This window comes from Pocillopora verrucosa, chromosome 11, assembly GCF_036669915.1.
Source record: "Pocillopora verrucosa isolate sample1 chromosome 11, ASM3666991v2, whole genome shotgun sequence".
Lineage (NCBI taxonomy): Eukaryota > Metazoa > Cnidaria > Anthozoa > Scleractinia > Pocilloporidae > Pocillopora > Pocillopora verrucosa.
In genome coordinates this window covers 7,721,111-7,744,378 of record NC_089322.1, presented here as the reverse complement: position 1 = coordinate 7,744,378, position 23,268 = coordinate 7,721,111, and the positions used below count along the sequence as shown (strand labels likewise).

The 23,268-nt window shown below is 38.9% G+C and overlaps 2 protein-coding genes, 1 long non-coding RNA gene and 2 pseudogenes across 4 annotated transcripts; 4 read left to right on the top strand and 1 right to left on the bottom strand.

Annotated features, from left to right (window-relative positions):
• Positions 1-23,268, top strand: part of LOC136284123 (fibroblast growth factor receptor 1-like) — a 159,982-nt pseudogene that overhangs the window by 62,356 nt on the left and 74,358 nt on the right.
• LOC136284355 (von Willebrand factor A domain-containing protein 7-like) lies at positions 1,377-6,148 on the top strand. Of its 2 annotated transcripts, XM_066174582.1 has the most exons (6): positions 1,377-1,842; positions 2,026-2,787; positions 3,420-3,689; positions 4,110-4,388; positions 4,994-5,245; positions 5,388-6,148. In XM_066174582.1, the coding sequence occupies exons 1-6, from the start codon at positions 1,833-1,835 to the stop codon at positions 5,957-5,959; spliced, it is 2,145 nt and encodes a 714-aa protein (XP_066030679.1). In that variant the 5' UTR covers positions 1,377-1,832; the 3' UTR covers positions 5,960-6,148. The 2 variants fall into 2 exon arrangements, with proteins under 2 accessions (XP_066030679.1, XP_066030678.1); XM_066174581.1 differs by having other exon boundaries at positions 1,377-2,787.
• LOC131800257 (von Willebrand factor A domain-containing protein 7-like) lies at positions 10,634-14,218 on the top strand (annotated as a pseudogene).
• LOC131800269 (uncharacterized) lies at positions 15,448-17,737 on the bottom strand. The gene is made up of 3 exons (XR_009341449.2): positions 17,591-17,737; positions 16,008-16,160; positions 15,448-15,606 (listed from the first exon to the last, which is right to left on the bottom strand). It is a non-coding gene; the product is annotated as an uncharacterized lncRNA (long non-coding RNA).
• On the top strand, positions 20,365-21,698 carry LOC131800261 (transmembrane protein 121B). Its single transcript, XM_059117953.2, has 2 exons — positions 20,365-20,482; positions 20,641-21,698. The coding sequence occupies exon 2, from the start codon at positions 20,669-20,671 to the stop codon at positions 21,692-21,694; it is 1,026 nt and encodes a 341-aa protein (XP_058973936.2). The 5' UTR covers positions 20,365-20,482; positions 20,641-20,668; the 3' UTR covers positions 21,695-21,698.

The following is a 23,268-nucleotide window of genomic DNA, read 5'->3' as shown; positions in this document are numbered from 1 at the left end:
AACCATGGACATATTTTTTTCTGGCTTAACTCGATCGTCTTACCTGTGGGGATGGTTTTATTGAGGTTACTAATACGTATTGCATTGCTGGAAGTGTGATTTCTCATTACATTACTTAATCATATCATTTGAGTCGTAAAAGCAAAATAACGGGTTTGAATAAAGGTGTTCGGTTTTTTTGTGGAAAAATTTCGGGCAATAGTTGTATTATTTATACCCTTGTAGCCAAGGCTTTAAAGGATAATTTGATTTTGTTTTTTGATATACGTATGTATGTCGCGTTTCGAAGCGTGGAAAAAATAAGAATAGTATTACTAAAAACAATAATAACAATACTGATGATAATGATGGCAGTGATAATAATATTTAAAGAAAGAAATGTATAAAAAATTATAAAATTAGACTTCACTTAATTTCGGCCCACAGCCAGCTGTAAGCATCAAATTTGAGAGACGGAAGCAGGCTAAAACCAGGCAAGTGTCGCGAGAACTCATCCTGTAATTTGAGAATGAATTTTTTTAAAATGGTCATCAAACAAGGAAGCATTAATAGAACGTCGAACGTGCCTAATGCACGCAGTATACAAAACCTTGATTCCGCCGTAGCTGATACGTAAGTCTATAAAATTTATGTGGTGTAATTAAGGTGCATGAAGTAGTTTGAAGCCAACTGAGCCATTTTACCCTCTGCTGTAGTTCTCGACCAAGAACAGGAGGCGTAAGAACACACTGGTTTGTTACAAAGCACACGAATACGTTAATCGTCCAATTCCTGTTTCATGATCACGATAAAAAACAGTTTTTTTTTGTTTTGTTTTGTATTGTTTTAATTTTTTATCATAAGCTAATCGATGTTCTTGTGCCTTAGACCCAGTTCTCAGTGTGATCAAACGTCGTACAATTACATAAGCATTTGGAAAACGAGCTAGAAATACGAAAGTCACAAATGTCTTGTAAAGCGAGTTTTTAATGGAGAGATATTGTGGGTTCAGGCGGCAGGATATAGGATGTAACGCAACAATTGTCATACGAAAGATTTGCGTGACATCCCAGGGATTAGCTGGGAGGGAAATTACCTCGCCGCCTCGCAGTTTGTTAGATATATACCATTTGTTCATCTACGATTCGTTGGGTTGTTATTAGATGTTGCACAATAAAAACATCACCTTTCGAACAATTTCAAGATTTTACCTGTACGTGAATTTGTAAAGTCGTTGGTATAATAAAAATTTGAAGAAAACACGGCAGACGTAACATGACACAACGGCGACGACGAGGTCATGGCAAAATAACAGATCTTGTGGTCAGATCAATCGTTCATCACCTGCGTTTTAAAATGTATACACTGTACATCTCACAACTGTCCTCTTTAAAAGAGGAACGTTGAATCACCAAAATTTGAGTGGTGTGAGAGCAGAAATCCCGACGGCAAATTATCTAAGTCAACGCTGCCATTCGCGAAGTAGCGGGCTGTTCGGGAGATACTATTGCAGTCGGCACTGTTGGCCTTGGATTCTCAAAACAGTTGGACATCATCGGCTTCCACTGGTTATCTTAGGCTTTGGCGGTCGGCCGTTTGTACACAACGTTAACATGTCTTTATTTTTTGTACTCTTGGTGTCTTTGAATCAACGAAAGACATGCTAGAGATCTCTATGGGATCTAGGGCCCATTCACTCTAGCAAAGCATCAGTCATAGGCATCAATCGGTTTTGGAAAAAAAAAACAAAACAAAACAAAGCAAAAAAACTAACGATAGCAATCTGTAATTGAAGCACGTAAACTGGTTCCTCAGATGCTCAAGGGTAAGTAGCATGTAAACTGGTTCCTTAGATGCTCAGAGGTAAGTAAGCACGTAAACTGGTTCCTCAAATGTTCAAGCAAGTTAACTGAGACTCAGCCTATAAAAGTCTTTCAAAAGAGTTTCAATACTTTAAAAGTTTTGAGCAGCACAAAGAGAACATCATGATCATAAAGGGCGAACTTCTTTCGCTTCTTGCAACGAGCGCTTTTGTCTTCTTATTAGCTGTAGGACCTGGTAGGGGCAGTCTCCTCTCCACATCGCTGCAGTTCACTCGCGATGCCTTGATGGGTTTCTCACACGGATCGCAGAGGAGCGTGGAAGTACTTACACCGAAGAAGACGAAAAGGATTATTAGTCCCACAGAGCAATTGATAGAGATGTTAAAAGGAGAACTTAATAAGAGGACTAAATCCATGCGAAATTTCACCATCCCAACGAAAAACATTACTCGAGAAGAAATTACCTATACAAAGGAAAGCAGGACTTACAGACCGCGCTTGTCACCATCGAACAAGTTCCTCGAGGCCATCAACGACATTGAACGGGCTGTGGCTAAAGCAAAGGCTTCAGGATTCCGTTACAGGAAAGAAACCTTCAATAAATTGAAAGGACTCCTAGCGCGAGCGATAAGAAGTAAGAGCTACAAATATGCGCGCGAAGTTCTGGGCAAGATCATGTATCTTTTAAGCACCAAGTCGTCGGCACCGCGGCGAAGTAAGAGAACCACCTCAGGGAACAAAACCACCCCTGAAACGGAAGGAGGCAATTTCCTTCAAGATCTACGGAGGCAACTCGGCGCTTCGGTGTTTGATAGCTTCATGGCTGTCCAAGGAGACGTGTCACTGATGTTTGCCATTGATAACACCGGAAGCATGCGTGAAGAAATTCAAGCAGCAAAAAATATCGCCATAGACATCATAAATTATCCTCGTAATTCCAGTGTGAAGAAATACATTTTGTCGCCTTTTAACGACCCCTACCCTGGTACGTACAAAACATTTTATTTTTGTATTATGTTTGTCAGTTTGTTTGCTTTTTTCAATTAGGAAGGGGAGGTGTGAAGGATTTTGGGGGCACAGCATGGTTTTCAGGGTGAAGGGAGGGAAGATCAGTCATTGCTAACAGAGTATAAAGGGAGGGGAGGGGAACAACTATAGACAATTGACTGCCTATTAGCATCTAATTAAAGGGAGAGTCAAACAAAATCCTCCATCCCTACATCCCTACATCCCCCTCCCCCCCCCCCTCGCTTCTCTCACAAGCAATGGTCCCGCCTGCCTAATCAAGGCACTCAAGCTCTCTCCATGCCTCCCGATTAATATTTAAAAACCCTTTTTTCTCTAAAATACGCTTGAGTGCCATGCAATTCGGCCCTAAAGGCTTTATTTAATCTTATACCCAGATCTTAACGTGTAACTGAAACTGAAATGTACCTCTTGGCCGTGAAAGATCTGGATATGAGACTACCCTTTACTGTCAATGACTGATCGTTCTTCTGAAAGGTAATCGAAAACGAACAGGGAAACAAGGGTGGTGGGGAGGGGGATATCATTCTGACCCTTCGCCAATTTCAGAAGAAGTCAAACTATTCAAATTTGCACTTCAATATTTTGCAGTGACATCGGCCACCATAGTCAAAGAGGAAAGCGACGCTGGTGAGTTCGTGAAAGCTATTAATGCTCTTACAGCAAACGGTGGTGGGGATTGTCCGGAGTATACATTCACAGGGATGCTGGAAGCAATCTACCAATGGCCAGAATGGGGATCCCCTATGTACGTCTTTACGGACGCGGGCCCAAAAGATGCATCAGAAGCAAAAATTGCCGAGCTTCAGTTCCTAGCTAGCTCTGATCAGTTAGGGGTAACAATTAATTTTCTTACCACAGGTAAGAGATCTAATCATCTGTAAAGTATTTACATTCTCGTTCGCATACTATTTAGCAGGCTGTATGTCTGACTGACAAACCGGTAGAGAGGATAAGGTCTCGTCTTTTGCAGGGTGACAGATTTACAGACCTACAGTTTGACAGACTAACAGACCGACAGACTAAGAGACCAACAGACCGACAGTCCGACAAAGTGACAGATAGAAAGAACGACAGACTTACAGACTAAAGGACCGGCAGTCCAACAGACTGACAGACCAACAGACTAGCAGACTGATAGAGCGTCTGACTGACCAATTTGAGTGATAGGCTGACTAACAAACTTCTGACAGACAGATTAGTCAATCTGTCTGACTTATCTATCGAATGATCAATTGATTAGTTGACCAGTGTCACGAATTTATCGATTGTTTGGTGTAGGTTTCTGTTACACTCATCTCCACCCAGCCTTCAAAGATCTCGCCGAGCGTACCTCAGGTCAGACTATTTCTCTTAGAAAAGACGGAGAACTGGAAAAGCTTAATAATCTGACAGCGGGTGTGCTTGATGGGACGAATACTCTTAGTATCGGTTCAAGCCCAGGACACAAGAGGAAACGAAGCGTAAAAAATACAACACCCCGTCGATATAACTTTTCAGTTGATGAATCCATTGAAAAATTGACCATAACAGTAAGCACCACACGCCAGAGAACAAATGGTCTGTACTTTTTATTTTTTTGATTATATCTATGTTGTAGCGGGTGAGGCTTAATGTGATCTTAGGCTGCTATCTTTGACTTTTACAGCAGGAAAAGGCTAGGTGAGAGAGAAATTTGTACCAAGGGGGTGAGCGACGGCCAAGAAGAAGGAGAGGGGAGGGGGGGGGGGCAAATGCGTTCGCTAGCTTCTTGGCGTTTACTCGCCTATATAAGACGCCTGCACTGCAGGCGAACCGCTCATGGATACAGATGCTATTTCCATATCATATTTTACAAAAGGAGAGGTAGTTCCCAAATAGTCAACTAACAGCCACAAGGAAACTTTGCAAGAAATCTTTTTCTTTTTTGGGGGGGTTCGTTTGACTTTTTTTTAATTAATATCTTCATTTTTTGGAGATTAAGAAGGATTAAATTGAATAAATGAAATCGATGGAAATATATTAAAATCAACAAAGTTGCTAGCTGCCTACCTCTTTAACCTTCGAGTGTCACAATTTATCATTTCTAACACCCTTGTTTATCTTATTGTTTAGTTATTTCTTTTTTTATAATCTGTAAACTTACTGTATCAATTTTTGCATACTTGCTTTTAAACTTTTTTTAGGGCAAGGAATTACCTTGACAGACCCCGATGACATCGTGATCTCAGCTGAAAAACTTAGTCTGTCCCAGGTCTCTGTCTATCAGATCGACCGCCCCAAGATAGGAGGCTGGACCCTAGTTGTGTCGGGTGAACACGAGTTTCAAGCTAAGTCAAGCAGTGAAACGAATGTCAACTTCGGAGTATATTTCATCATTCCAATGCGGGGACGCAGGAGACAGATAACAGAAGTGCCTATTTCTAATCCAGTTACAGGTAAGTTTCGCATATAATCAGGGCAATTTTTAAGTAAGTGTCAAATGTAATCCGGGATTTTATTTCGGTCTGTGATTGGTCAAAAAAACTCGTCCCATTCTGGACTTCAAATTAATTACAAGTGATTCTGTATTTCTTAAAGGTAAACTGAACAAGATGCTCATCACTGTCGCTGGTTCTGAGAGGCTCAACACAAGCTCCCTACGCTTGGAACTCATTACCCCTGAAGGAGCTAGGATTACTGACGTCACGTTGCAGACAACTGACAACGTCCATTTCATCGCAAGTTTTACGCCTCGCACGAGCCAACCATTCAAACTCAGGCTCAGTGGTATCACTCGTGGCCGCAACACTTTTGAGAGAATTTCTCGCCAGAAGATCAAACCCTCCAGGGCCCTGCTCAGAGTAAGATACGCCAGTAATGATTATACACTTCCCTTAGGACGAGTCACGTTTGTTCATTTTGAGATCTGCAACTTTGGCGCCACTGAGTATTTTGACGTTACAGTCGTGAAAGATCGAATGGGTTTGATTATTAGCCCACAAATTTCATCCAAACGTGTCATTAAAGGCCACTGCGCGATTATATCTGTCCGCGCTAGAGCTACGCGGCCCGAGGACGTGGACAAGACCGACATCTTATTCTTGATAGTAAAGGGCCGCACATCTAAAGTTCTTGCCTCACAGGGGGTGCGTCTTTTTGTTGTGCCATAAGCAGAGATTTGTGGATCAATCTGTTATTCCGTTGCCACAAATTCATAATATTCTACTAAAATTTTAGGCGACCGAGTGAATTCAAGAGACTTTCAAGAGATCACAAGGATTATCATTGATTAGCTATAGAGGCACAGCTTTCGAGAAAAATAAGAATTTTATCAGTAGGTTATTAACAGCAATAACAGCAATGAGATTTTAGCTCTAACGTCATGTACCTGATTAATTTTTTAGTCTTGAAGATTAATAAAAAAAGTGGTGGTTTATTTTGAGGCTTCAGAGTCAAGTTGTCTTACAGCAGTCATAAACAGTCACACATGTCAGTGAGTTACGGCGTTGTAAATCCGAGTAAATGTCATAAGAAAGCTCAAAATGAGAAAAACAAAATGATAAATTTACAGGATACCCGTTCTAAGTAACCCTTGTGCTTGGTAAGTCTAGAGTTTCCTTTCACTGCTCTTGTTTCCTTTCATAGATTTCTAGGACGGTTTCAATTCTCTCGCATATCACTCCTAATAGGGCTGATTTCTTCTTTAAAACTGTTTGCAAAAATCGATGCGGCCGGTCAAACGTAATGCCACTGCACATGCCTGATATTTTGCGAAATAAGTTAATGGTTTGTAAGTAAAGTTGTCACGCCATCTTTGAGCGAATTGCGTAACAAGAGCAAACAATGACTGCCGTAGAGGTTTAAGGTTTGTCTTTATAGAGTACGTAGTGCGAGGGTAATGGGAAAGAGGGAGGAGGGGAAAGAAAGAGATCATGGGAAGGGGAACAAGAATAGGTCTACCTTACTCGCGCGCGTTATGGAAACGCCGACTGGGACGAGTTAGCGATTATGTGCCAAATCACGTGACACCTGCTTGATCGTGTGGTGAAGTCGAAGTCTTTCATAAGTTCGACGTTTACGAATGTGATTTAAAACATGACCCCTTCTTGTTGAAACTTTGTCGTAAAGCAAGAGACTCAGGAGAAAGTAAAGAAAGTAAATCATTAAATTAGTTTGTTTCAAATTTTAAAATATCTTCTTCCAGAGTTACATTTTTTCCATAAAAAATGACCAACGCTACATCTCGGTCGAGGCTCTCTTTTAGTACTTTGTGCTTCATTTTCTATATGGGAACTGATTTCTTTCGCCTGCAATTCCTAACATGAAAATTCATTGATTAAACATCTCAAAGTATACTTTTCTCTTTCATATAAAAAAAACATAGCTACGAAGTATAGAAAATGGTGCGGGCGGGAAGGGAGGGGCAACACAGTTTTTCCAGTACAGGTTTAGACCTTGTAGTATTCTGTCCCCCACCCTCCCTCTCAAATGCCAAATACCTTAGTTTCAAAAGAAGGGTATTTACTGGACCTTTGATACGATATTCTTTATCACTCTCGTGTGAACAAAGTTCTTTTTCACTTATCTTCGCCTTATTCTACGAATAACCCCTCTCTATTACTTATATCAGGATTTATTACTATTCGAGACCCTGAGAATAATTTTTCCCATCTTGATGAGAAATGATATATAATTTATCTTAAATATTCATTCACCTCATCTGAGAGAAGCTGCAGCCGATTTAATACCTCGTCTGCTCTCCTTTGTCTTGGCTTGGCGGACACTGAAGTTGTTCCAAGAAAAAGGAACAAAACCAAAAGCAATATTTTGTAGTTCATTTAAATTCGAAGCACGTTGTTGAAATACGCCTGTGCAAAGAGAGAACAGATTCATGCTAATACATTGAACAAATGTGTAAAGCTGAGCCTTCTGCATAACGGAAACGTTTACTGTCTCCTGATGTAAGTTTTTAGCATAATCTGTTGGGAAGCTACAGCTGAAACCGCTTTAATCTATAAGTACAGTCATTAAATTTTTCCCCCAGTCAGTTGGTCGGTCAGTCATCCAGTTATTCATGATCAATCATCTAGTTCGTCAGTCATTCATGACCAGTCATTCATGATCAGTCACTCAATGACTCTGTCATTCTGTTACGTCTTTCAGTCGTTCAGATATTCATTTATTTATTCTTTCAGTCAGTCAGTGGACCATTCGTTAAGCGCATTTCGATTGAGTGTCTCAAAACCAAACCAAAGTAATCGGAAGAATTAAAAAATACTTTCAAGAGCCAATGAGAATTCTAAATAAAACTCGCGGGAAAACGATAACGACCAATTGGTGATTGGTTTTACTTTTGCTTCTGATTGGGTGAAAAAGTGCGCGTGTATTCAGGACCAATCACAGAGCGACTCAAGCAAAGCAAAAGCAAAGCAATCCCGGATCAAATTTCTCGACATTCGGTTGAATACCCCTCTACCATCAATCAAGCATTTAATTAGTCATAAATTTAATTAATTAATTAATCCCTGAGACAATCATAATGTCTCAAGGTCAGTGCCGGATTACAACCCCAACAATAATGATTAATTCATTAGTTTTCCAACTATGTTTTCATTCCTCTCTAAATGTCATTTAGTGGTTTTACGGTGGTCCATCTGCTTTTTTCTTCATTTTATGGCATCGCTAATTTGGCTTTCAAATAAATCCTTTCATGACTAGAAGCATTTTACGATGCTTCATTATTGATTCGTCAAAAGCAATATCGATCATTTCGATAGCACTGTTTTCGACATGTTTGTCTCAAGCTAGTGTAAATGAAGTTCTCTCCTTCACAAAAATGTCCGTAATGTTTTACCTCTAGATTTCGACGGAAAATGACAATGTATCCATGATACTTGCTATTCTATGAGTAAGCTGTGAGTTATAGTTGAACGATGAACATTATTTTTTTTTCTGGCTTAACTCGATCGTCTTACCTGTGGGGATGGTTTTATTGAGGTTACTAATACGTATTGCATTGCTGGAAGTGTGATTTCTCATTACATTACTTAATCATATCATTTGAGTCGTAAAAGCAAAATAACAGGTTTGAATAAAGGTGTTCGGTTTTTTTGTGAAAAAATTTCGGGCAATAGTTGTATTATTTATACTTGTAGCCAAGGCTTTAAAGGATAATTTGATTTTGTTTTTTGATATACGTATGTATGTCGCGTTTCGAAGCGTGGAAAAAATAAGAATAGTTTTACTAAAAAAAAATAATAACAATACTGATGATAATGATGGCAGTGATAATAATATTTAAAGAAAGAAATGTATAAAAAATTATAAAATTAGACTTCACTTAATTTCGGCCCACAGCCAGCTGTAAGCATCAAATTTGAGAGACGGAAGCAGGCTAAAACGAGGCAAGTGTCACGAGAACTCATCCTATAATTTGAGAATGAATTTTTTTAAAATGGTCATCAAACAAGGAAGTATTAATAGAACGTCGAACGTGCCTAATGCACGTAGTATACAAAACCTTGACTCAGCCGTAGCTGATACGTAAGTCCATAAAATTTATGTGGTGTAATTAACGTGCATGACAAATAGTTTGAAGCCAACTGAGCCATTTTACCCTCTGCTGTAGTTCTCGACCAAGAACAGGAGGCGTAAGAACACACTCGTTTGTTACAAAGCACACGAACACGTTAATCGTCCAATTCCTGTTTCATGATCACGATAAAAAACAGTTTTTTTTTTGTTTTGTTTTGTATTGTTTTAATTTTTTATCACAAGCTAATCGATGTTCTTGTGCCTTAGACCCAGTTCTCAGTGTGATCAAACGTCGTATAATTACATAAGCATTTGGAAAACGAGCTAGAAATACGAAAGTCACAAATGTCTTGTAAAGCGAGTTTTTAATGGGGAGATATTGTGGGTTCAGGCGGCAGGATATAGGATGTAACGCAACAATTGTCATACGAAAGATTTGCGTGACATCCCAGGGATTAGCTGGGAGGGAAATTACCTCGCTACCTCGCAGTTTGTTAGATATGTACCATTTGTTCATCTCCGATTCGTTGGGTTGTTATTAGATATTGCACAATAAAAACATCACCTTTCGAACACTTTCAAGATTTTACCTGTACGTGAATTTGTAAAGTCGTTGGTATAATAAAAATTTGAAGAAAACACGGCGGACGTAACATGACACAACGGCGACGACGAGGTCATGGCAAAATAATAGATCTTGTGGTCAGATCAATCGTTCAGCACGTGCGTTTTAAAATGTACACACTGTACATCTCACAACTTTCCTCTTTAAAAGAGGAACGTTGAATCACCAAAATTTGAGTGGTGTGAGAGCAGAAATCCCGACGACAAATTATTATCTAAGTCAACGCTGCCATTCGCGAAGTAGCGGGCTGTTCGGGAGATACTATTGCAGTCGGCACTGATGGCCTTGGATTCTCAAAACAGTTGGACATCATCGGCTTCCACTGGTTATCTTAGGCTTTGGCGGTCGGCCGTTTGTACACAACGTTAATATGCCTTTATTTTTTGTACTCTTGGTGTCTTTGAATCAACGAAAGACATGCTAGAGATCTCTATGGGATCAAGGGCCCATTCACTCTAGCAAAGCATCAGTCATAGGCATCAATCGGTTTTGGAAAAAAAAAAACAAAACAAAACAAAGGAAAAAAACTAACGATAGCAATCTGTAATTGAAGCACGTAAACTGGTTCCTCAGATGCTCAAGGGTAAGTAAGCATGTAAACTGGTTCCTTAGATGCTCAGAGGTAAGTAAGCACGTAAACTGGTTCCTCAAATGCTCAAGCAAGTTAACTGAGACTCAGCCTATAAAAATCTTTCAAAAGAGTGTCAATACTTTAAAAGTTTTGAGCAGCACAAAGAGAACATCATGATCATAAAGGGCGAACTTCTTTCGCTTCTTGCAACGAGCGCTTTTGTCTTCTTATTAGCTGTAGGACCTTGTAGGGGCAGTCTCCTCTCCACATCGCTGCAGTTCACTCGCGATGCCTTGATGGGTTTCTCACACGGATCGCAGAGGAGCGTGGAAATACTTACACCGAAGAAAACGAAAAGGATTATTACTCCCTTTGAGCAAGTGAGAGAGATGTTTAAAGGGCAACTTAATAAGCAGGCTAAATCCCTACGCAGATTCCCCCCTAAATTCACTTTCCCAACGAAAAACATTACTCGGGAAGAGATCACCTATACAAAGGAAAGCAGGACTTACAAACCGCGCTTATCACCATCGAACAAGTTCCTCGAAGCCATCAATGACATTGAACGGGCTGTGGCTAAAGCAAAGGCTTCAGGATTCCGGTACAGGAAAGGAACCTTCAATAAATTGAAAGGACTCCTAATGCGAGCGATAAGAAGTAAGAGCTACAAATATGCGCGCGAAGTTCTGGGCAAGATCATGTATCTTTTAAGCACCAAGTCGTCGGCAACGCGACGAAGCAAGAGAACCACCTCAGGGGAAAAAACCACCCCTGAAACGGAAGGAGGCAATTTCCTTCAAGATTTACGGAAGAAACTCGGCGCCTCGGTGTTTGATAGCTTCATGGCTGTCCAAGGAGACGTGTCACTAATGTTTGCCATTGATAACACTGGAAGCATGAGTGAAGAAATTCAAGCAGCAAAAAACATCGCCATAGACATCATAAATTATCCTCGTAATGCCACTGTGAAGAAATACATTTTGTCGCCGTTTAACGACCCCTACCCTGGTACGTACAAAACATTTTATTTTTGTGTTATGTTTGTCAGTTTGCTTGCTTTTTTCAATCTTGGAAGGGGGGTGTGGAGGATTTTGGGGGCATGACAAATTTGCACTTCAATATTTTACAGTGAAATCGGCCGCCATAGTCAAAGAGGAAAGCGAAGCTGGTGAGTTCGTAAAAGCTATTAATGCTCTTACAGCATACGGTGGTGGGGATTGTCCGGAGTATACATTCAGAGGGATGCTGGAAACATTGAGATTTGGACCAGAATGGGGATCCCCTATGTACGTCTTTACGGACGCGGGCCCAAAAGATGCATCAGACGAAAACATTCAGGAGCTTCAGTACTTAGCTGATGACTTCGGGTGACAATTAACTTTCTAACCACAGGTAAAGGGATCTAATTGTCAGTAAATTATTTACTTTCTTGTTCGCGTACGGTTTAGCAGGCTGTATGTCTGACTGACAAACCGTAAGAGAGGATAAGGTATCGTCTCTTGCAGACTGACAGATTTAAAGACCAACAGTCCGACAGACTAAAAGTCCGACTGACTAACACACAACAGACGGATGGTCCGACAGAATGAAAAATAAAGAAAACGACAGAACGGACCGACAGTTAAACAGAATGATTTGCCGACAGACAACAGGCTGACGGACCAACAGACTAGCAGATTGATAGAGTGTCTGACTGAATAATTAAGGAATTGGCTGACTGACTAAATTACTTCTGACTGACAGATTAATCAATCCGTCTGACTGGTCTATCGAATGATCAATTGATTAGTTGCCCTGTTTCACGAATTTATCGATTGTTTGGTGTAGGTTTCTGTTACACTCGTTTGCACCCAGCCTTCAAAGATCTCGCCCAGCTTACCTCAGGTCAGACCATTTCTCTTAGAAGAGACGGAGAACTGGAAAAGCTTAATAACCTGACAGCAGGTGTGCTTGATGGGACGAGTACTCTTAGTATCGGTTCAAGCCCAGGACACAAGAAGAAGCGGAGCCTAAAAGATACATCACCCGGTCGATATAACTTTCCAGTTGATGAATCCATCGAAAAATTGATTATAACAGTAAGCACCACACGACAGGGAACAAATGGTGAGCACTTTTTAGGTCCTTGATCGTATCTATGATGCTTTAGCGGGCAAGTGCTCAATATTATCTTGGACTGCCATCTTTGACTTTTACAGCAGGGTGAGCGACGGTCAGAAAGAAGAGGAGGGGAGGGGAGGGGGGGCAAATGCGATCGCGAGCTTCTTAGCGTTTACTCGCCGATATAAGACGCGAGGAGAGGTAGTTCCCAAACAGTCAACTCTTAATAACTGCCACATGGAAACTTTGCAACAAATCTTTTTTTTTTAATTTATTTTTGTTCGTTTGATTTTGTTTTTCTTTATCAACATCTTCATTCCTTGGAGATTAAGAAGGATTAAATTGAATAAATGAAATCAATGAAATATATTAAAATAAACATAGTTGCTCTCTGCCTAATTCTTTAACCTTCGAATGTCACAATTAATCATTTCTAATTAACACCCTTGTTTATCTTCTTGTTAAGTTATTTCTTTGTCTGTTATCTGCGTACCCCCTGTATCAGTTTTTGCATACTTAATTTAAATTATTGTTTTTAATGCAGGACAAGGAATTACCTTAACAGACCCCGATAACATCGTAATTTCAGCTGAAAAACTTAGTTTGTCCCAGATCACTGTCTATCAGATCGACCGCCCCAAGATAGGAGGCTGGACCCTGATTGTGTCAGGCGAACACGAGTTTCAAGTTAAGTCGAGCAGTGAAACAAATGTCAACTTCGAGGTAGATTTCATCATTCCAATGCAAGGACGCAGGAGACAGATAACAGAAGTGCCTATTTCCAATCCGGTTATAGGTAAGTTTCATTTATAATCAGCGCAATTTTCAAGTAAGTGTCAAATGTAATCTGGGATTTTACTTCGGTCTGTGATTGGTCAAAAAACTCGCCCCGTTTTCAACTTCAAATGAATCACAAATGATTCTGTATTTCTTAAAGGTAAACTGAATAAGATGCTCATCACTGTCGCTGGTTCCGAGAAGCTCAACACAAGCTCTTTACGCTTGGAGCTCATTACCCCTGAAGGAGCTAGGATTACTGACGTCACGTTGCAGACAACTGACAACGTCCATTTCACCGCAAGTTTTACGCCTCGCACAAGCCAACAATTCAAACTCAAGCTCAGTGGTATCACTCGTGGCGGAAATACTTTTGAGAGAATTTCTCGACAGAGGATCAAACCCTCCAGGGCCCTGCTCAGAGTAAGATACGCCAGTAATGATTATACACTTCCTTTAGGAAGAGTGACGTTCGTTCATTTTCAGATCTGCAACTTTGGCGCCACTGAGTATTTTGACATGACGGTCGTAAAAGATCGAATGGGTTTGATCATTACCCCACAAATTTCACCCATACGTGTTATTAAAGGCCATTGCGCGATTATATCCGTCCGCGCCAGAGCTACGCGGTCCGAGGACGTGGACAAGACCGACAACTTATTCTTGATGGTAAAGGGCCGCACATCTAAGGTTCTTGCCTCACAGGGAGTGCGTCTTTTTGTTCTGCCATAAGCAGATATCTGTGGATCAACCTGCTGTTCCGTTTCCACAAGTTCATAATCTTCCACTAAATTTTAGGCAACCAAGAGAATTTCAAGAGATCACCAGGATTATCATTGATTAGCTATAGAGGCACAGCTTGCGAGAAAAATAAGAATTTTATCAGTTAACAATTGGTTCATACGTCAGCGTGTGTTCATCGAGATATGAAGCACGCGGGAAGTTTTGAGAGCACGAAAGATGTGTAAGAGTTGCTCGAGGCGTAGCCTCGAGCAACTCTAGCTTCTTGAGTGCCCTCCAAACTTCCTAAGTGCTTCATATCTCGATGAACACACAGCTGACGTGTGAACCAATTGTTTTATAACATTTTCAACCCGATGGAAAATTTTTTTCTGGAGGGATTTGTCTGCTGACGTCATGAGCGTGCACAATAGGAATACGAAGCACGCTCACGCTATTGAATTTGATTAGACAAATTTATTAGCTATGTTATAATAGGTTATTTCATATAGTCTGTAACAGTAATAACAGCATTGAAATTTTAGCTCTAACGTCATGTACCTGATTAATTTTTTAGTCTTGAAGATTAATAAAAAAAGTGGTGGTTTATTTTGAGGCTTCAGAGTAAAGTTGTCTTACAGCAGTCATAAACAGTCACACATGTCAGTCAGTTACGGTGTTGTAAATCCGAGTAAATGTCATAAGAAAGCTCAAAATGAGAAAAACAAAATGGTAAATTTACAGGATACCCGTTCTAAGTAACCCTTGTGCTTGGTAAGTCTAGAGTTTCCTTTCACTGCTCTTGTTTCTTTTCACAGATTTCTAGGACGGTTTCAATTCTCTCGCATATTACTCCTAATAGGGCTGATTTCTTCTTTAAAACTGTATGCTAAAATCGATGCGGCCGGTCAAACGTAATGTCATTGCACATACCTGACGTTTTGCGAAATAAGTTAATGGTTTGTAAGTAAAGTTATCACGTCATCTTTGAGAGGATTGCGTGACAAGAGCTAACAATGGCTGCCGTAGAGGTTTAAGGTTTGTCTTTATAGAGTACGTAGTGCGAGGGTAATGGGAAAGAGGGAGGAGGGGAAAGAAAGAGATCATGGGAAGGGGAACAAGAATAGGTCTACCTTACTCGCGCGCGTTATGGAAACGCCGACCGGGACGAGTTAGCGATTATGTGCCAAATCACGTGGCACCTGCATGATCGTGTGGTGAAGTCGAAGTCTTTCATAAGTTCGACGTTTACGAATGTGATTTGAAACATGACCCCTTCTTGTTGAAACTTTGTCGTAACGCAAGAGACTCAGGAGAAAGTAAAGAAAGTAAATCATTAAATTAGTTTGTTTCAAATTTTTAAATTATCTTCTTCCAGAGTTACATTTTTTTCCATAAAAATGACCAACGCTACATCTCGGTCGAGGCTCTCTTTTAGTACTTTGTGCTTCATTTTCTATATGGGAACTGATTTCTTTCGCCTGCAATTCCTAACATGAAAATTCAATGATTAAACATCTCAAAGTATACTTTTCTCTTTCATATAGAGAAAACATAGCTACGAAGTATAGAAAATGGTGCGGGCGGAAAGGGAGGGGCAAGACAGTTGTTCCAGCACAGGTTTAGACCTTGTAGTATTCTGTCCCCCACCCTCCCTCTCAAATGCCAAATACCTTAGTTTCAAAAGAAGGGTATTTACTGGACTTTTGATACGATATTCTTTATCACTCTCGTGTGAACAAAGTTCTTTTTCACCTATCTTTGCCTTATTCTACGAATAACCCCTCTCTATTACTTATATCAGGATTTATTACTATTGGAGACCCTAAGAATAATTTTTTCCCCACCTTGATGAGAAATAATATATAATTTATCTTAAATATTTATTCACCTCATCTGAGAGAAGCTGCAGCCGATTTAATACCTCGTCTGCTCTCCTTTGTCTTGGCTTGGCGGACACTGAAGTTGTTCCAAGAAAAAGGAACAAACCCAAAAGCAATATTTTATAGTTCATTTAAATTCGAAGCACGTTGTTGAAATACGCCTGTGCAAAGAGAGAACAGATTCATGCTAATACGTTGAACAAATGTGTGAGGCTGATGCAACTAACCTTCTGCATAACGGAAACGTTTACTGTCTCCTGATGTAAGTTTTTAGCATAATCTGTTGGGAAGCTACAGCTGAAACCGCTTTAATCAAAGAGTAGTCACTAAATTTTTTCACCAATCAGTCGGTCGGTCAGTCTTCCAGTTATTCATGATCAATCATTTAGTTCGTCAGCCATTCATGATTAGTTATTCATGATCAGTCACTCACTCCATTTAGTCATTTAGTCACTCAATGACTCTGTCATTCTATTGCGTCTTTCAGTCATTCAGATATTCGTTTATTTATTCAGTCAGTCTTTCAGTCAGTCAGTTGGTCATTCATTTAGCGCTCTTCGATTGAGTGTCTCAAAACCAAACCAAAGTGATCAGAAAAATTAAAATACTTTTAAGAGCCAATGAGAACTAAAAATAAAACTCGCGGGAAAACGGGAAAGACCAGTTGGTGATTGGTGTTAGTTTTGCATCTGATTGGCTAAAAAAGTGGCGCGTGTTTTCAGGACCAATCACAGAGTGACTCAAGTAAAGCAAAAGCAAAGCAATCCCGGATCGAATTTCTCGACATTCGATTGAAAACCCCTCTACCATCAATCAATCATTTAATCAGCCATAAATTTAATTAATTAATCCCTGAGACAATCATAATGTCTCACAGTCAGTGCCGGATTACATTTACCCCAATAATAATGATTAATTAATTAGTTCTCCGTCTTCATTCCTCTATAAATGTTATTCAGTAGTTTTCGGTGGTCCATCTACTTTTCTACTTCAGTTCAAGGTACCGCTGGTTTGGCTTTCAAATGAATCCTTAAATGACTAGGAGCATTTTACGGTTCTTCAAAAGCATTCTCAATCATTTCGATAGTACTGTTTTCGACATGTTTGTCTCAAGCTAGTGTAAAAGAAGTCCTCTTCTTCTCAAAAACGTCCGTAATGTTTTACCTCTAGATTTTGACTGAAATAAACGTTGTAACACTTTACGAATTCTGCTCACATCAAGGTGACAAAAGCCCCGCTAATATAACTTAATATAACCCGAAAATATTCTACGAAATATTGATCGTTAAAAAAAGTCAGTTTATCGTTGCTCAAGAACCAGAAACTACTTTACAAAAACAAGCCTAATACCAAGAACATTTAGCTCGAGAACTCCTTTCAGCACAAACGGCTTACTTTACAATGGTGGACACAAGTTTCTTTACAAGACTGATATGCAGCAAATTCGAGCGAATCTAAATAAGATTTATGCCTATAAGAAAAACGATTTTTGCGCAATTTCATGTTGTAGAATCGAGGAGCACGTCACACATGGTATGGCAAATCATTGAACACTTTCAAGAATCTGTAGTGGCTTATAACAATGACTCACCTTGTACACAAACGGACAAGCAAACTGGAACTTCACGAGCTGTATCTTGTGAAAATGTAAGACTCGTGGGAGACGATCTCTCCTTTTTAAATTATTCTACGGAGTGAGGATATCCGTTTTTAACAATGACTTGGACGGTAAATGTCCAACAACTGTCGCGATGTAATAACAACAGCAATTGATAATTCATGTAATTTAGGGCCATTCGGTAAAAGCAATTGCGAATTTAGGAAAACTATATTTACTCAACAATCTAAATATTGTCCTAAATCTTGTACGTGCTAAAATGAAAAAAAAAATTCATAACCGATTTATAAAAGAAATCCCGACTTTCAAGTGGAACGTCTTACAATGAATCTATTCCAAACTAGGTGAACGAATTAGCCAGTTTTTCCTTGAGTCAGATTAGAATTCAGAGCCATTCTTTGGGTCAGTTTGGTTGAAAAAGTTACCAAGCCTCTGATCTAAATTGAAACTTTTGTACCTATTGAGCAATGTAAAGCAATACACCTTGAAGGAAGTTCTCGTCTGTTTGCAATCAATATTGGCAACCGTACCTTTGACAGAGTTAGAATCGACTTCAGTGAAGCTTTTTTCATACATTAGATTCCAACCATACAGTTTATGTTTGCGGCATAAGTATGTTTTGGGCCCGACTGAGAGTCATTTGAGCCCTAACTGCGAGAGTTAAAATAATTCTGAGAAGGGCTCAGAGTACTTATGCCCAAGAACATAAACAGTATTTCTATTTCTATCACTTTTGAGGGCATTTAAAGAATGAAAACTGAAAAAAAGTCAACAAAGCAGTCTGAACAATAATATGAGCGTGCGAGCTGGCTAAAATATATTTTATTGCTCTACAAAATAATAATAACGGTGGATTCGATTATCGAGAAATCTTAATGACAAAAGAAAGCTTACCAAAAAAAGATAATTTTATAGCCTAGAAGAAGGCCTTTGATGATAAAGAACACCTTGAATTGCCGCAATGAATGAAATTTTTATCAATGAGTCACAAAGGAAAGACATTTTGCAATATTTCCAGAATTTGAACAAAGGAAAAAGCTTATTGAAAGGTTCGAAGAAAGCTTCCTTCACCAATTTAAATATGATAACTACACAGTGTGTATCTGGTCTGTTTTTAATCAGCGCCACTTTTAGGTCGCATGTCTGGATTAGTCTTAAGTCGTAATTTATTTTTTTGTTTCACGTTCCTTTCATTGCGTGGCATTTTCTGGCGAGATATTCCGTTTTACTCGCCTTTGTCCCTTGAGAGGAACGATAAACATAGGAAATTATAAATTTCCTAAATTTGAAATTAGTACTTCTCTAGTTATTTTCATAGGAACGATGACTCAAAACGTATGGCATGAGGGTATTGCACGATTTCAATTGGGAACCTCGTCTGTTTTGGTAATGAAAAAGTACATAATTGAAAACTGGGAAGATCGCTTTTGCTTTTCTACAGATAGATTTTGCGCTTACTTAAAGATAATTTTTTCTGTAGCTGAACAACATTATATGATTCCGAGATTACCCTCAAAGAAAATTAAAATCATCTTGTTTGCCAAATTACCGGATTATTATTTCGCTTATTACAAATAACTTCTCTAATTTTTTGGAAGCTTTCCGTATTGCTATTTACTTAGGCAGGATAGAACGTGACAATCCCAAGTGCTAAAGAATAATTGGCCATGTCACGGATGGAGATATTTGCCAGAAGATGAATGTGGCACTTCATGAATGCTCCAATTTTTTTTTTGTTCAAATAGCAACAACAAGCATGGCAAGGTTGGTAAAGATAAGTCTTATACCTGATACCCCCTTGCCGTGGTTTGATTTCAGCGTCACCTGTATGAGAAACACAAACAAACAAAAACGAAAACAAACAACAAATATGAAAATAAATGTGAAGACAAAAAAAAAACATAAACTAAATTATTGAACGAAAAAGTGTGCAACAGACAAACACAAGCATAGAAAAAAGTACAGGCCAGAAAACTCGGCAAGAAAAATTGATACATACAGATGCGCGTTTGTTTTGTTTTGCTTATGATGTCATATATAAGAATGGTGGTGACATGAAACATTTCCAAACTGTTCCATTTTCTATACATCAGTCAACCATAACCCTTAGCCAAAGTCGCCCTATATTAGAGCTAAGATGGAGGACTAGGTAAATCGCAAAAATAATTATTAATCAAACAAATATACCCCCCCCCCCCCCCACCCCTCACTAAAGAACAAGAACTGACGAGCAGAATCCGGACATAAGCGGCTCGAGTTGTGGCTGTGAGATGATCGTCTTGCGAAATAAGAGTTATGGCAAAATTATAAGAGTTTGTATGGGAGTACTTACGACAGCTTTTAGGAATAAAAGAGTACAGTCAAATTCTTACTAAAAAATACCTCACCTTACTTCCACAGTGCATCGCTTGTTATTTGACCGCTTAATATTACTATTTTTATTGAAAATTTGATTTGATTTTTTAATATCTAAGAGCGATCGTAAATATTCTCATACAAACTCCTATGATGTCGCTATGACTCTCATTTGGCAAGATGATCATCTCACAGCTGGAACTTGAGCCGCCTGTGTCCTAGGTACGTCACCTGTAAAGTATAAAACATTATATGTAAGTAAAGTATACGACATAATACATATTGAGGATAATAATTCCCCATACATGACATACTTACTACCTTTGTTTCGAATGGCTCCTCTGCTGGGTGAAAGGATCGCGGGCTCTAGAAAGAAGAGAACTGGGTTCCAAATGACTTGGGCGTAAATCTGGTATGGCGATGTTGGCTTAAACTGAAAATGATAAACAATCAGCATAATTTGCCAGCCATAATTCCCTGAAGTTTGCGAAGGACTCTCCAAGGAACAAGGTACAGGGCACATTATTTTGTAATTCTTTAATAAAAAGGGTCCGTAAATGTTGATCAAATCTGGTTCGAACCTCGAACTCGTGATCTTTTCCATTCCATTCCATCTCGATCGTTCAGCAAGCTCATATCAATTCGAAAAGTATTTAAATATTTTTCAGTGTTCTGTTTTAAGACCATTTCAACGCCATGGAGTGCCGTTTGAACTTGGAAGTGGTTGGTAAAGTCTTGTGCTTTATTTTGCTAATATTGCAAGGGGCCATTCTGGATTATTACCTCTACGAACATCATGAATACAAATCACTTGGATTTATTGCGACTGATGTTGTAGTTCTCGCCATCTGGATAGGCGTGATGTTCATGGCCAAACGAAAGTTGCTCACCGAAAAATGGAGAAAGGTTCGACGAGGAAAAGAAAAAACTGACGGGAAACATCGGCCTGTTGAAGTAAAGAATGATGGTGCGGACGAAATCGCCTTTGTCTTCATCGCGTGGCTGGCATATGTTGCCATCACTCTTGTTCCTGAGATAGCTGTGATTTTTAAAAGATTTGCTGATCAGCTCGGAGATGCCAGAGTGTTCGGGCAAAACTTTCTTAAAGTTGCACTTTGCATCACTCCTATGTTATTTCTGTTGCTGGTTAATTCACTTCACGACGCCAAGCGCCACTCTAAACGAAGAATCTACATTGACAAACTGTCAGCTGGAGTTACGCTGGATCTTCTAGACAGCATTGATATTTTGGAGATTTTGTTTATAGATGATGTAGAACTAAAACTTCCAGTTGCATTGGAAAATGCCATAATTGCATTTGCATGCATCAACTTTTTCTTGCCTACTTTAGCACTGCTTGAATTGAGTGCAATTGTAAAAGGTGAGGTTCGTTCTGCAACTTTTCAGATCTTGTACTCGATATCCTATATTTTTCTAGTAAATGTGCCCTTGGGGGTCATCAGGATTATCCTATGGACCAAATTTAACCAAGACGTGTCAGTGTTTATTGGAAAGAATATCATTGCATCAGCCATCTACATATTTGATATCTACGCAACCTGTGGGCCAGAGGAACCATTGCGGTGCCCTAGGTGTGGAAAATATTATACAGCAGATTCAGTTGATGGTCACAAAGCTCTATGTTCTTGTACTGAACTTGGTGGGGATGAAACTAGTACACCAATGACATCTCCCTTGGCAGATACGTTTCCTCCAGTTTAAAGAGGGACAGGAAACAAGTATAATTTACGAATATGTAAAGGACAAGCCTCAATTGAGGCTAACTAAGCAATCAAAAATCTGTGCATGTGTGAATGTTGTCATGATTAGATGGTGTGCTTTCAAGTTGTCAGAACCAAGTTGTATTACATGAGGTACAAACAATTATACATCTCAGGAATTTTGGGATTTTTCTGTACCAAATAGCTTTATTTACAACTCTCAAAACAACATTATTTTGTTTTAAGAGTTGTGAAAAAAAATTATTTGGTAAATGAACAACACACTGATTGTTTAAATAAGCTCTTTGTTCTAAAAGTCTTAAGTTTTTCTTTTTCCTACTTTTGTCTTGTTCTGCAGATCTCTTTGAAGGTTTAATTTTTTCAGATATTTTGTTGGACAACTCAGTTGTTTTTTTGTTTGGAATTTTTCTCCTTGTGCATGTTTTATGTTTAACTGTTGTAGTTAAAAGGGTGAGGTATGGGATGTTTTTAACCTCTAAGAGTGATAAGTATCTAATTTCAGACTATAACATCACCATAAATCCAACAAAAATAATGAAAATACAGGAAATGATCCCAAACTCAAGATGCTCCTGATTGTTATACAAATTCTCTTTGCATTTAGCATAGAAAAATTATAGAGAACAGTAAGAAGAGTATGCATTCTGATGTTAAGATGTAAAAGGTTGAGAAAGAAACTTTTGATGGTTGCATTGATTTTGGCTTACCTTGGTCAGTGTTTGGTCAAGAAAATTTGCACCACACTCTACTGAAGCCAGTCATATATCAAAACTGAAAACATTTTTGCATGGTCACCCAAGTTTTCTTTGCCTTAACTCTGTGGCTTTCTTCAACCTCCTATTGGTTCCTTGTGTTTTGACCCTTTCTTCTTTTTGGCTGTTGTAATGTTTACTGAATACAGGCTTATTTGTAGTATAATAAACCCTTTAACTCCCAGATCAAATTTGTAATTCTCATTACTGTCAACCATGCAATTCTTAGAATGTTAGCTCAGATAATTTAGTATTGAATCAACTTATTATGCCCAAACTGATATTTTTCTTCATTCTCAGCACTTATCTGGTTGATATTGTATTGATATTGTGAGGAGAAATTCTGTCTTGGTCACTTGTTGGAGTTACAGGGTTAATACACAATAGCTGAATTTTGCTTATAAAGCTAAGGGAATCCTTTTTTTTTTAAGGCCATGGGCATGAACCAGTATTTTTTTTCTTTCAACAGTATTTGATAACATATATAGGTTTTTAATTGAATAAGGTGTGGACCTTCAATTATTTTGTTCTCAGAACACAAAGATGAAGATCCTGCTACTTATTACAGATTTTTTTTATTTTTTTAGGCTGGTCATTATCTTGAGAATTTAATGTACAATTAGTGATTAAATTTTTGATGCTATTGCTGTTGTTTAGATCTAAGTTGATCCACCAAATAGAAAACCTGTTATCTTCAGAATCATTACCTGAGATTCAACCTCCCCCCTTCACCTCCCCTGTAAAATATTACACTTTATGTGGTACTATTTGCACTGATGTTAATGCTGTTAGGTTTATGTTG